The 15,007-nt window shown below is 42.2% G+C and overlaps 1 protein-coding gene across 1 annotated transcript in view; it reads left to right on the top strand.

Annotated features, from left to right (window-relative positions):
- scube3 (signal peptide, CUB domain, EGF-like 3) overlaps window positions 1-15,007 on the top strand; it is a gene marked incomplete at its 5' end in the record, with an annotated part of 53,876 nt that overhangs the window by 16,814 nt on the left and 22,055 nt on the right. The window contains 3 exons of the mRNA XM_025059151.1: window positions 5,483-5,629; window positions 6,860-6,976; window positions 12,742-12,789. Coding sequence (XP_024914919.1) covers window positions 5,483-5,629; window positions 6,860-6,976; window positions 12,742-12,789 — 312 coding nt within the window. The remainder of the gene's footprint in view (window positions 1-5,482; window positions 5,630-6,859; window positions 6,977-12,741; window positions 12,790-15,007) is intronic.

The raw sequence follows: 15,007 nt of genomic DNA, 5'->3' as shown, positions 1-15,007 counted from the left end.
TAATGGTGTGGTGGCTCCATGCTTAGGCCCCTTCCTTAACCAACACTGGCCGCTTAATATTCTCCAGCCAGTGTGGAGCAGAGAGGGAACTGTCTACCTTCAGAAGGATGTACAACAGAAGCTTAAACTGCAACAAGAGCCCGTGCTTTACTGCCCCCAGCTCTCAGAGCAGACCATAAACCCTTGGCGTGCCTTCTACTACTTCAGCCTCATTGTTTCTGTCTGTCCATGAAATGGCTCTCAGGTTTAAGAGACCCTAAGACCTGGGAGGAGTAGCCTTTTGTTGGAGGATCACAGAAACTGGCTTCTCCTCTGGTGTAAAACTTTTCTTTTTATATTAAACTTCTCAGCTCAAGTTAAAACTTCCTAATGAAAATTTACAATCCTTTTTTTTCTTTTCTGGCAGCTGTTACCTGAGACTGAAGTCTCACAGAGCTCTTGTGGTTTAGCAGAACCCGTTCTTAAAAAATGTTTGAAATAAAAGATTTTTTGTGCGTGTGTGATGAAGAGCTGGTCTGTTTTTGGAGAATTTAAGTTATTTGACTTTCTGTAGACACGGATTCCTACTATGTTCCAAATGGCCAACGTTTGTCATGGAATGAACTGGGATGAAATGATCGCACACAACTCCAAACCCTGCATGAGCTGATAGATTTCCACTTGTCTGGACGTGGGAAACATATTGAGATGGTGTCGTGCGGGGAGGCGTGCAGGTTTGTCACTGCCAGTGGATGCAGCCACGGCCTTGTATTTACAGGATTTGAATTGGATTTGTGATGGAAGGTTGTTGGCTCCAATCCCACCCAAAAACTCTCAACATTCTCTGTTTCAGGTATTGATTTTGTTGTGTTTCCAGTCACCCACACACAGGCCCTGATAGTGCATGTTTTTGAGCTTTTTTGTCTGTTGAGGGAGTGGGGGGGGCAGTGGTAGGATTTAGATAACACCAAATACTCAGTAGATTGTTGGGTTAATTTGAGCTAAAATGCCAGTACCATATTAATCAGCCAAGTAAATAATTAACTTGTAGAACGATGTCATTGAGCTTCACTCTCTGTTTTAATGGCTCTCAAATCTCCAACACGGCCGCTCTCTAATACTTCAAACGTTGGGCCTCCGACAGGCGGTGAGTTGTCAGAGAGCGGCTCTAATACAGAACGACTGGCCTGCAGGAGCCGCCATCATCAATAAATCCTTTATAACCCCCCACCTTTTTTTTTTTTTCATCTGACCCGCTGGTTTTGAGAACGGAGGCTCCTTGATGTGACTCCTTCTAATGTCATGACCTGCAGGTGCTGAGGATGATCCTGTAGATCAGGTTACACTTTCACTCACACAGTAATGGATACACAAAGTGTTTCTGCTCTTGGGTTATAAAGAAGTCAGACTCCGTTTTATTTGTTTGGTTTTTTTTTTTTTTTACATTAGCATTCTGCTCTTTTATTTAACCCAAGAGCAAAGCAGTGAAAAATTAAACATGCTTAAGAAAATTGCATTGGGTCAAAGTTATGATGAGATTTTCTGAAATTCTGCTGCGATGATGGTGTATTCTAAAAGTCACTGAAAACCCATTCCCTCAGCAGAGCACTTACTGTGATTGGAGACGCTCTAGTTTATTGAGAACCCACTATTTTCTCCTTCCTATAAGATAAATTCCATCATTTTTCTCTGTTAAAGAAGTGAATCACTTTTGATTGTTGTTTTGGGTTTCTTTTCTCATTTCCATCATTTGTTTCCATTTTTCTGACCTCATGCCCAGCCTTTTTCGTTACTATCCCGTTGCGGTTAAAACAGCACAGATACGACTTCGGTATTGGGCTTCTCATGTGACCTCACAAAACGAAAGACTCCCGCGGGGGCACGTCTTTCCTGCAGTCTTCGAGAAATGTATTTCTCTCGTCCTCGCCGTCACTTTTAGGAGTTTTTAAGTCCCACTCTGCTCTGCTTGTATAAAGTTGTGGACTCTTCACCAGGGAACACTCCTGTTTATAATCCGGGTTAAATGAACTGGGTTTTTTGTTTTTTTTTTACAGCAGCTCCAGTTTTGCTGCATCTGTTTGTGTAAGAAAACCATATTTACTCCACAGCAGCTCCAGTTTTGCTGCCTTTTTTGTTTTTTGTAAGAAAACCATATTTACTCCGGTTTGTTCCTCGTGTCGTCCAGTTTTCTGCCTGTAAAGCGGTCTGTAATAGTTTTTATTGGTTTCCACTGTACGTTTAGACTCGTGTTTTACGGCTCAGCAGATTGTTTAGGTTGAGCCTAGTATAACTCGACTCGACTTGACTTTTTTATATATATGTACTCTAAACTCTAAATTCATTCATGTAATCCTAGTCTGGAGTTGTGTGGTGAACTGGAGCCAAATCCCAGGAGTCATCAGAGGTGGGTGGGGTTAAAACCTGGGCATGTAGAGACAAACAACCAATCACATTCAGAGCTTTGGTATAAAGCTATATAAAGTGAACAGTTGACCTAATCAGAAGTCCTGATCATCAACTGGTGGCCTGTGGACCAGATTCGGACTGCTGAACTGTCCACTTCGGCCCACGTCTGGAGTACAAAATAGTGATGATCATGCAGATTCGGACTGCTGAACTGTCCACTTTGGCCCCCCAAAATTGTGATGATCATGTGATCCCCGCTTCTAAAAAAAACCACAACTGCAACTTAAATAAGTGTCAGTTACTTCCACCATTTATGGCTTTCATTTTATTTAATTTTTTGTTCTTTTCTGCTTTGATTCATTTACTTCTAAAAGTCAGCTGATCGTTCAGTCAGTCAGAGAGAGGTGTCCACAGAGGCTGAGAGCTGAGACCAGCTTTGAGAAAAGGACCATTGTGTCAACACTTTTGCTTTTATTGGTCCTCAGAGAGGTAAAGGCCCAGGTTCCAGCTCGACATGTTATTGATGAATGGGTCTGTAGCATTCGGGTGGAGAGGCTGCATAAAGACCGAGGTGGAGCAAAGTGACTTTTTCGGGATCCGTAACAAAGCCATAGTAAGTAATCTTGAGTCCACAGGGGTTATGTAGTCTGAAACCCAATCCTCTGTTAAGCTCACAGATGTCTGCTCCTCGTGCTGGCCTCAGACCAGCGCTGGGCCAGGAGAAGGGACCAGTGAATTCCACCTCCTACTCAAATGTCCACACGACACGCTCTGAATTTAGCAGCACTTTAGAGCTGCATATGATCTGATGCTCAGTCACGGTCACTTCACTCGGTCGGTTTGGTCTTTTCCTTTTCAACGTCAGAGTCAAGCCACTAAGTCACCGCTGGGTTCGTTTGAAGGCAGATGTTTACAGCATTAGTGGCTGTTTTTATTTTAATGTTCTGCAATATAAATATATTAAAACCACACTACTGAAATACATTTTGATATATTAGGGTTGATTCTGTTTTTCCTTAGACTAAAGCTAAGTATAAATTTAGACTCTGTTTAGTCACAGAATTAATAAGTAAATTAACTAGCATCCATGTTAGCCTTCTCATTTATTGATTGCATTTTCTTCAGTAATCACGTGACAGCAACTGAAACTTGTGATGTCAAAACGGAGTCGCGAGCCAAAAAAGGTTGGGAACCACTGATCTGAAGTATTTTTCTCAAGAGTAGATGCTTAGATGTTGGTGAAAAGGACGAACGGCCAAGTCCAGAAAATGTCTCCAGTGACTATTTGACTTTTTGACAGATTCAATCTGACAGATAATACACTTGTATTTTCATCTCTAACAGAAGTGTAAAAAAATCCAAATACCATTTTACGTAACAATGTAAGTGGCGATGATGATAATAGAGAAGAAACTCTTTTTTAATTATGTGTCATGAAAGAGTTGAGACATTTGGACTTTGGTGGTTAAAGTGCTCAGAGTTGTTTAAGTATTATTTGGTGCTGACGTTTCCACTAATGTCTGCGAGTGCTTAAACCTACAGTGAAAAAGTTGGCCAATTAAGAACATTAGACCTCCAAACACCCTTCAGTGCAGCAGCAGACTTAATGAGACATTAATGGAGACGTCTTCTTACCCACTGAAGAGAGGAGGAAGGAAAAAGATCTATTTTGTTTTTAATGAGCTGGGGTTTGTCGCTGCCTCTGTAGCTCAGGCGAATCAGTGAAAGCACCTTCTATGGAGGTGGCAGCCTCGGAGCAGCACAGTGCCCAGAAGAGTGAGGCATTTGGTCTGTTAATGTTTGAATTCCTGACACGCCAGGTCACGGCACGCTCTCTAATCCAGCTTTTATAAATCACAGGTGCACAATGGTCCGCTACGTGGATTAAATGATCATTAAAAACAAATAACATCGGCTGTTTTTACAAGACGTTGTTTCCGGAAAGCTCCGGGCGCCTGTTTTAGTGCAAACTCTGTTTCTATAGGGAGATTTAACAAAGGACTTTCCAGTGCTTTTATTGGGGATTACCTCAATTAAAATTACAGCTCTACTTGATCTTCGCCTGCTGGGAGTTTTATCCTCTCTGCAGACAGCCTGCTTTTTATAGCCTAAAACAAGAGAGCGTGTTTCAACAAGTGCGAGAATCTTTGTAATAAGACGCAGGGCATGTCGTGTCACCGGCAGCGTCGACGGCGAGGGTCAGAGAAGTGCATGACAGGCGTTTGAACATCTTGACTCCTGCTGCAGCCTCTGCTCTATTTAAAACTCCCAAGTTTACTGAGTAATCTTACATACAGTGTGTATATATGTATATATACATATATACATACATATATACAGACAGATATGTACATGCATATATACATACATATATACAGACAGATATGTACATGCATATATACATACATATATACATTCATATATATACATATATACGTATATACATACATATACAGACATATAAATGTATAAACATACATTGTACATACATAAATATATTTATGTATGTACAATGTATGTTTATACATTTATATGTCTGTATATGTATGTATATACGTATATATGTATATATATGTATGTATATACTGTATGTATTTCTATATTCAGTATCAAATACATGTTTATACATAAATATATTTATGTATGTACAATGTATGTGTATACATTTATATGTCTGTATATGTGTATATTTGTCAATATCTGTAGTCCTGACAAATACACTGTCTTTACTTGTGGCAGGTATTTCAGGTATCTCCTATAAACATATATGGAAGTTTCTAGTTTCTATCCCAAAGAAATCTGACAAATTCTGTGCTCCTTATTTTGTCAGAAATATTTTTAAAAACACAGTGACTTGACTTGTAATTCCGTGTTGAGGTGTGTACGGATACAGACATCGTTGTTCTTTTATAAAACCCATCTCTTTTGTGTCTAGTCGGAAAAAAAACAGCAATGAATTTTCCTGAAACATCAGTGAGTTGCTTTAAGACCTGGAGATACAAGTGGCAACAAAGATCATTTTGTTTTTAGCTAATCCTTCCGGTTACAGCTGCAGTTCAACTCTTCCCCTGATCATTTTTGTTGTTTCCTTCCACAGCGCAACCAGAGGGCACAAAGGACGGACCCACCTGTATGGACAAGAACCACGGCTGTGCACACATCTGCAGGGAGACGCAGAAGGGTGGCATCTCCTGCGAGTGTCGACCTGGGTTCCAGCTGACGCGTAACATGAAGGACTGCAAATGTGAGTCAGTCCATCACCTTGCAGGAGGCACACACGCAGTAGGAGGTTTTGGATTTATAGGCTCCTTGTGTAGAGGTGACTGGTGTTGGAAACCTGCCGATGTTGGATATACAGCCGTTCCTTAAATGCCTCTTTGACATCAAGTTAGTGACATTAATGTTTCATCACTGAGCCGTGACTTGTCACTAAAACGAGGAGAAGAAAAAAAAAATGTTCATGAAAATAAAAAGTGATCGTTTACTCAAATAGGGCAAATGTGGAGGTTAGTGGAAGGGGACTGCTCTGATGGACAGGGCACACTTCCTGTTGCTGTGCAACAGAGATCATCCTGTCAGGGCCCGGGGCCAGGGCTGATGGGGGATTTGTCTGTGTTTGGATAAGGATTGGAGAAGTGTTATTCTATAGTTTTCTGTGACAGCCCCGGAAAAGGGCAAAAGGCGCTGGGATGCTCGGGTGCAGACAGGGCGGCGTGGAAGGCTCATTCTGTGCTTGCTCTTTTTCACTCTGTCATCACAGGTGTGTTTAAAGTGCCAAGGTTAATGCCTCGCTCACCAGTCAGCATATAAATGTATTTGCACTCACCGGGTTGGTAAAGAAACCTGCTTGGACACAGGGATGGCGGTCGTCAGGGTGACCAACAATGACTAAGTAGGTTTATCCTTTAACCCAGGCCTGAACGTCACCTGAAACTGTGACCAATCACGGTACAGGTGGGCCGGTATCAGCCATTAGTGTGGACCGGTAATACCGCACCATCGTAAGTAATTGAAGTAATAACAAAGATACTGTAATTTGGAGTCTGTACTGATACCAATATCAATCCGATACCTTGTTTTCTGCTCTAGCGTGTCGTGGGCTGCGGTTGCTTTTGCGATAGTGTCCCTGTTTACGGCAGATTGCGTAAAGTCAAATTGAGCATTTGGGCTTAGATATCAGATCAGACGGGCTGTAGTTGTTTTCTATCAATGTCCGATTGTGAAATTTTAACCAATGTCAGACCGATACTGATCCAGAGTATCGGATCAACACACAATGTACACAAGTATAACAGCTGTACTTCACTGAGAAGTAACTCACCTAATCCTGATGGGAATCAGATTTCCTGTGTACCAGGTTCCACCAGGGGGTTACACATCGTAGTTTGAGAACCATCAACTTAGAAATGATGGCCCACAACAACCTTGATGCTCCCCCTCATTCTCCGACTGTTGTTTCTGCTTCCTTTGATAGTGACCTGTAACTATGGCAATGGAGGCTGCCAACACATCTGTGAGGAAACAGACCACGGCCCCAAGTGTTCGTGCCACATGAAGTTCGTCCTCCACAGCGATGGAAAGACTTGTGTAGGTGAGTCATCTCACACGCACACAACTGCCACGGGGGCAAGAAATAAAACAGCTCCCAAATGAGACAGCGCAGGAGCGCACGTGTGATTAGCCGAGAATCCCATTTCCAACACAAAGTTTAATTAACATCTGAAATGAGGTTTGTAGTGAATCCAGTTGAAATACAGGCCCTGCTCAGGTTTTTTTTTTCTTTCCATCACCTGTGTGACATACAAGGACAAAGGCTACCACCCCCCCGCTCCCCCTCCCCTGCTGCCGCTGCTCCAGCTACCTCTGTGCCTGCTTCTGGTTTGGTGTTTCTTCCTCCTCCTCCTCTTCCTCCTCCTTCTTTCTAAACTGCTTCACTTTTTTCTCTCCCTCTCAGCCATGTGGTCAGATGCAAACCTTCTGTTAGCCTGCGGTCAGTTTCTCTACTGCTGCCTCTTAAGGATTAACTTACACACCTGACTTAACCCTGCGCTGCCCTTCATCAGCGTTTGCCTCAGCCGACCCGGGCGGCGTTGAGCTGCTCTGAAGGCCGTTTTACACCAGATGATAGCCGCAGGTGCACAGTGGTGATGGCACAGACCTCTGGTAGTGTGAGTGGATTGTGCTCAGCCATCATGGAGTACAGGGTGTTTTCTGTAGCTGCCGTTCACAGCGCCCTCCCGTTCAAGCCTATTCTTCGGGTACTTTGCAGCGTTAATAACAAGCGTGGATGTAAGACGTAATTTCATTGACAGCTGGGAAAACATAGCAGTGGAATTAGGAATTAGAGCAGAGTGGAGAGGCGGCCGCTCGGTTTCTGTGGCTGTTAACTTTTAGGGTTTGATTGGGGTAGTGGCTGATAAGCTTGGTGTTTCCTCTGCCACAGCCATGATGAGAGCCAGACCAATGTCAAGGTCTGGTCAGCCAACCTGTCATTATTGCTGTACCCATGCTTGGCGACAGGGAGCCACAAACCCGACCGCGACCAAATTATACGTCTTAGCCTGTGTTATTTTCAAGGCAGAGCAAAAGCACGTTCGGTGTGCCAGACTCAGACGCAGTCAGCCAATAAAAATGTCTTTTTTTTTTTTCCCCCGACAGAGTCTGGGGATACTGAGATGGAGGGCGGCCCGCTCTGTGGTCCACACAGGAGCGATCCATCTCTCAGGCTCTCTCTTAGTTAATAAAACCCAAATAAAATAAAGTGCCGACGAAATGAACCATTGATGGTAGAGAGAGTGACTATAAGAGCGGACCGCCATAAATACTGAGCATGTAGTCTTTAAAACCTAATTTCCAATGGTAGAAAAAACATAATTAACATGGACAGTAAGGGATTTGCTTTTGTGAGCAGTGGGAATACGTTTAATCAGCTTTTACACTCTGGGACGGTGTCTGTGTTTGAGAGGTTCAGATCTGATTATTCTCCGCGGCCCCAGGACCTGAGTTAACACCATGGCTTCACTGCTTTATCATTAAGATACAACACTGGCAACAACGTGTTATTATGCTGCCATTTATGGTCCGTACCAGCAGTTTCTCCTCCGCAACACATTCTGAGCCCGTTCTTCAAAACTGTTTCTCCTGTGAATCATTTTTGTCGTTCAACAAAAAGAAAAGAAGAAAAAAAAACAAATCAGTGCATTTTCCACACTATGGGAAGAATAAAGAAAATATTGAAATTTAAATTCATTACATAGGCGGCAACCCCCCAGCAATAACTCCCTGCCCCCTGGTGGGCCCAGCCCCTACTTTGGGAACCACTTTCTGTAAAAACAAATATACATAGTTGAGAGCGTCTGCTGCTGTGTTATCTTCTTTTATTAAGTCAGGTCGAGAAAAGTCGTTTTTATTTTTTTTTATTGCCCAACTTTTACAAATACATTTTGACTCGACAGACAGAAAAATACATCACTCCCCTAACGTTTAACCCTTACGCCGATGATGATCAACTGGCAGCTCGTGGGCCAAATCCGGCCGCCTGAACCATCCAATATGGCCCACAACTTGATTCCAAAATACACATCAAATTTAGATCCAATTTAGTTAGACAAAGGTGTGATTTTCTTTTTAAATGTATTTTTATTCAGGGGTCCGACCCCCGAGCTGTCTGTCCAGAAAAGTTCTGGCCCTCTGATAAATATAGTTCTGAAGGTTTTAAACACTGCATTGTCTCTACTACATTTCTATCGTGTGGCTGATGAACAGATGTTGTTCAGTCAAACCTAGTTATTCATGCAGAGCAGATCAAGTCTAAGTCCACGGCTCCTCTGATGGTCACAGCATTTTTTGTAAACAGCGTTAGAGGTGGAGAACGTGTGACTTTTTTCATCCAAAACAAATCATCGGCAGCTCTTTTAAAATATCTTGTTTTACTGTAATGTTTCACCTTGGCGTGCCAGATTTGAACTAATTTTAATAGTTACGAAAAAGGTAAACTGCAAACCCTTTGATTAAGATCTAATTTTTATTTTTCCAATACAAAAAGTCTTCGCTGTGGAGCTGTAGTTATATATTCCGATCCTGTGCTCGGTTTCCATTGGTCTAAATGTCACAGGCATGATGAGAATGGCAGATTGAGGTTGTTATATTTTTCACGTGTAGTGTTAATTACCCTTTAGCTACAGCATTCGGAAATAGAGCTAAAAAAAAACGGGTATCTATAGCAACCAGACAAAGTGTAAATACCTGATGCACACCTCTCCTTAAAGGAACAGTGTTGGTTTGTCCTGGCTCTGTCTTCACGTCCGCTGCACTCCCGCTCACTGGTTCGTCTTATGGACGGTGTCTGTGGAACTCTGTGTCGTTGTCATTCGTTTTGTGGCGTTTTCTTTCGCTGCCGCTCATTCCTGCCTGCTGTAATAACTAGACCGTGTGCTGCTGGGGTTGGAGGTGTTGCTTCTTCAGCCTTTCTACTCCACCTGTGCAAAATGTGGCTGTGAGTTTTAATGAGACAAAGCAGCTGCGGATGGCACACGTGGACACTGTGTACACACACACACACACATTTGACTGAATTGACCCAAAACTTTTAAGGCTGCAATTCATCGTAAAAATCTGGTTTGCACAGAATGACTGTGTGTTGGGAAAGTTCAAATATCAGGAAAGAGCAGCCATCATGTGAAAGCATTCATGCTGTTAGCACTGCAAATCATAAACATCCACAAATAGCAGGCAGATGCAGGCCTGCTCAGGAGTTTAATCATCTGAAGAGTGGGCTGCACGCACACACACACACACACACACGCACGAACGAACGAACACACACATGCTCAAAGAGCAAAGGATGCATTTTATAACACAAACAAAAAAACTATGCAAACAACCACACAAACGTACAATACATATTCAGCATGAGTGAATCATATGCCTGTAAACACGTGTAGTCCTCGTGCATATGCCCGTAACGTAAACACGCCGCTCTCATTTCGGGTGGTCCGTGCCTTCACCTCCGTGTATTCAGGGCGCAGGGTATTTGGTATCGCACTCTTTCCTCTACAAGTGCTGTGAGTCATCACTTTTTTATGTGAGGTGCATGTCAGAGCTGGGAGGTGTGTTTGTGAGAACGTGAGTGTAAACTGTGCACGCTTCAGTGTGGGACCTGTCGCTGTCCACACACTAACAGTCTACAGTCGGTTACTGTCCATCAGGCAGTTCATATTTAGGAAGATTTTTACAGTACTGTGTGTGTGTGAATATATACAGTATATATAAAAATATATTTATATAAATATGTGTTTATGTGTGTATGTATATAAGTACATAGATACATAAAACACATGTATTTATATATTAATATATATATACATACTGTATATAAATATATGGTATATATACATATATACAAGTATATGTGTGTATTTATATATGTATATATATACATACACACAAATACATTTATTTATATATAAATATATATTTATATATCAATATATGTGTGTGTATATGTGTATATATAGACATAATATAAATATATACGTGTGTATATATGTCTATATATGTCTATATATATACACATATGTGTATATATATAGACATACTGTATATATGTGTGTGTGAAATACATAAGTAATTTTAATTAAACATAATTATCCAACAACTGTTACTAGAGGGACATTTTAGAATACAAATATAGAATACAACAATGAAGAAATTTGAGTAATAAAATTTGTTACAAGGCTAACTTAAAAATACTACAGTAGTAGAAGTAGTTGTAGTACAGCAGGAAATGTTTAAAGCTACATCGTAGCAGGCTAATATGATTAAAATGGGATCATGAGAGGTACCCTACAGTGATGTTGGGAGAACTGTGCTGCTGCTGCCTCTGCCTTCAGTCTACAACACTAACCAGCACTAACCAGCACTAACACTGTCCAAGCTGGCTGTGATGTTAACCCGATCTTAACCCGGAACAAGCATCCCCTCTCACCTACCCTACATCAGTTAAACCTCTTTTCCTAATAGTTCTTTGCATGGCTGCAGGCTAAGGTAACACATTATCCTTGAAATGTCACCGTTTTCATTTCAGACCAGGGCCTGTAATCTTGTTTTTTTCATAGCTGGTGAAAGTAATCTCTTATTTTAATTCAGTATTATCAACAAAACCATAAGGTCAGTCTCCCATGTCGTGATCCTGACCAATGGGCTTCCACTTTACTCTGATGTGTTTGATATTGTTGTTACAGATTTTAAATTGAAAACACATTCAGTTTCCCTTTAATTCCATGACTGAACTGGTGTTTTTGGTGGGAGTTACAGATGTTTGAAATAAAATGTAACACAATTCCTTCTTACAAATCATTTTAAGGAGGCAAAAGGTTGCACTGCAGTTAACCTCCTGCAGGGTTTGTGGAAATCAGTTCTGTGGAGCAGCTGTCTCCACCTCTTACTGGATATCGTCGTGGCCACAAATGTATCTGGACATCATACAGAGTGAGGTTAAAGGTCACAAGTCACAAATAAGACTCCGTCCATGAGCCATCCTAGATGTGATTAGTCGACAACGTCTGAACTGTAAAAATGAAGCAAATTGTGACAATTCTACAATTAATAAGCTGAAATTAAAATTTTTACACAATTCTACACAATAGATCAGGCAGGAGCAAACTATGGCCCAGGGGCCAGATGCGGCCCGTTTGGTATTTTAATCCGGCTCGCCCAACTTGTCCAAATTATATTATTAATTTATATCATCATTATACTTCTGCCTTTTCCAATGTAATGTCCACATTCCCCCAATAGATGGCATAGAAAAGGCTAAAAGGTTTTTAGCCTTTTATCCTTTATGCATGACTTTTACATGTCATTTATTTGAGTTGACACAAACGCTGCATCTATCTGCCCCTGACCCGGCCCCGCCCGTCAAAATTTAGGACCCATTGTGGCCATGCCTGAACTAGACAGACACATAATCCTACTGAGGTGAAAATATGTCACATGTTGTTGTGTGAAATATAAATTTAATTTAAATATATATGTTATTCACCAATGAGGAGAAATATTTTGTCCAAAAAACCAGTTAAATTCACGTCCACATGTATTTATTGTTACAGTCCTTTCAGTAAAGACACGGTGACGACCTCCACTCTCACAGATGCTGCTTCACGTCCATACATCGTATTCATCAGTATGAAGCACAGAGTGGGACCGGCTGTATTCTCATTATTATTTTCATTCACACTTGGTTCACAGTACCCACTGGTTCTGTGTGGGTTTAATGTACGGAGAAGTGAAGTGGTGTTTTTACAACATGTGTGCTTGTGTGTGTGTGTGTGTGTCTCTGTGTGTGACTGCATGCAGGGGAGAGGAGTGTCCAGTCCCCGGCAGCCCCACAGCTGTTCCCTAATGGTAAATATCTGTTCCTGTGACTCCTTCCTCCGGGGGTCTGGGGGTGTGTGGGGGAGGCTAACCTCACAGTCTCTGATCAGCTCTCTCCCCTCCCCACGGGGGACCGGGGGGGCATCATCCTTCTGACCTTAGACCTCTGACACCACCCTTCCAACTCCACTTGCTTCTGTGAACGCCCTCTGAATAACAACACCTGCCCCTCTTTGACCAAACCTTTAACTTTTTACTTGAACTTCTTCTGAAGGTGACGTTACTTTCACATTCACAACAACAATTGACAACATTTCTCTAATGCCGCAGTGTTTAATATGCTGACATCACCGACCATTTACCTGGGGGTGAAGGGGGGGGGTTATAAGGCTGGGCCAAGACTTGGGTTGTAAAGTGAACCGCCTGCAATGAAGTTTTTTTTTTTTTTTTTAAACGTGCAGCCCAAGTGTTTCTCAACCCCATCATCATGGCCTATTAGCTGTGGTATCCATGATTCAGCGAGTACTTCATACCAAAGAGAAAACACACACATTTACTCCAAACTCTCGTCGTCGTGCAGTCAGCCGACCAAACTGAACAAAACCATTTACGGGAAAAAAATCTTGTATCAGTTCACTCCAGTTTGTTTTTTCTGCCGTTTGACCGAAGGTAATTTGATTCACTGAATTTGCACAGGGCAATGTAGAACGCATGAGGGGGAGGTGGGAGGACAGGGAGGGCGGGGGGGAGGCATCAAAACTGATTGCATTTTGATGATGTCACCGCTTCAGAAAAGCCCAATTTTCTGGATGGACCACAGCAAAATAAACTCATAAATTGAAGCGTGAATCGAAGCTCGATACATCAAAAAAAAAAAAAAGATTTGTGATTTAATCATAGCGTTAAGAAACTGAGGCAAGAGGTTTATGTTGTCAACGGAGTCGTCTGCTGAAGGTAAGCAGCAGAAATAAGATAAAAGAAATGGTTTGAACTACTGTGGGTTCACGGACCTTAGTTTGGTTTTATTTTTAAGTTCAGTGAACTACTTTCCTAGATTGTTTGTTGCTGAAACACAGACTTTCAAGTTGAAATTTATAAACTGAACGTCTTTAAATGTTTTCGGGTCATTTTCTTTGTCGGGCTCCTGTCTGATACTTGGCTCCAGTTCCAAGTTTGCTGCTCAGCGTTTTCATCCCCAGTGACAAACTCTCAGGGAAATGTTTTCCTTGTGTTTTTCTAGAAGAATTCCGTCATCTCACCCGTTCACATATTTTGTTTGCGGTCATCAAAAATGGCTGATGACAAGTTCCCCGAGGTTGCTTGTCAACAGATGTGAAGTAAGCCAAGACGCCGTGCTGTTATAAATCCTGTGGCTTCTGTTAAAAGATGATGTTCGCTGTCTGAGCCTGTCTGTATGAACCCTCCACGACTCAGCCTCAGCCTCAGACCAAACAGCCTGCACCTCGCGCTGTAGAATATTTACAAAAGTCTGCCCACTCTTACTGTAATTGCACATCCTAACCTGGTGCACTGTGGATGTGGCTGGTGTGTGTCCAAAACACACAAACCCACACACATACCAGAGCATGTGTCTCTCCCCCGTCTTCACAAAACCATAATGTCAGAAATATTTCTGTTGCTCTCTTAATACATGATCATTACACTTTGGTGAGATGGCTGTCTGAGTAAGCGTTTCGGAGGCATGTCCCGACACTGTCTTTTTGTCTCGTCTGCCAACTGTCTCTGCTCACACTTTGCAATTATCTGAACCCACACTGCAGTACTCCCCGCTCTGGGCTGGGACCGGAGTATTAACTGGAAGCCGTTCCTCCCAGTGCCCTTCACTCCTCCACGTTGATCCGTAATGGCCGCAGCGAGACGAATGATGTTCATGGAAACAAAATGACGTTTTTAGCAAATACTCTATAAATGTAATAAGGGTTTAATGTCAGGGAGGAAAGGAGGAGAGACAGAAGGGGAGAGAGACCGGGGGAGGGATGAGTACGACAACAAACAAAGGTCCTCAGTCTTTCACAGCGTGAATTAGGCTTTTATCAGACAACAGTTACTATGTATCTTGCGATACTTTGTTGCCGTCTGCCCTGGGGCAGTTCAAAGCTCACTTGTTAATAGTAAAATAACATGAAACACTGATTGGTGGACTGTGGAGGAAGCTTGTTTGTGGAGGAAGCTTTTTTTTTTTTTTAGAAAAGTCGGCGCCCTGTTCCTCCGGCCTGGGTGCCCAGCG

This window comes from Cynoglossus semilaevis, chromosome 10, assembly GCF_000523025.1.
Source record: "Cynoglossus semilaevis isolate Cse_v1.0 chromosome 10, Cse_v1.0, whole genome shotgun sequence".
NCBI lineage: Eukaryota > Metazoa > Chordata > Actinopteri > Pleuronectiformes > Cynoglossidae > Cynoglossus > Cynoglossus semilaevis.
The sequence above is the reverse complement of the archived record's forward strand: the minus strand, read 5'-3'. Positions and strand labels throughout refer to the sequence as shown.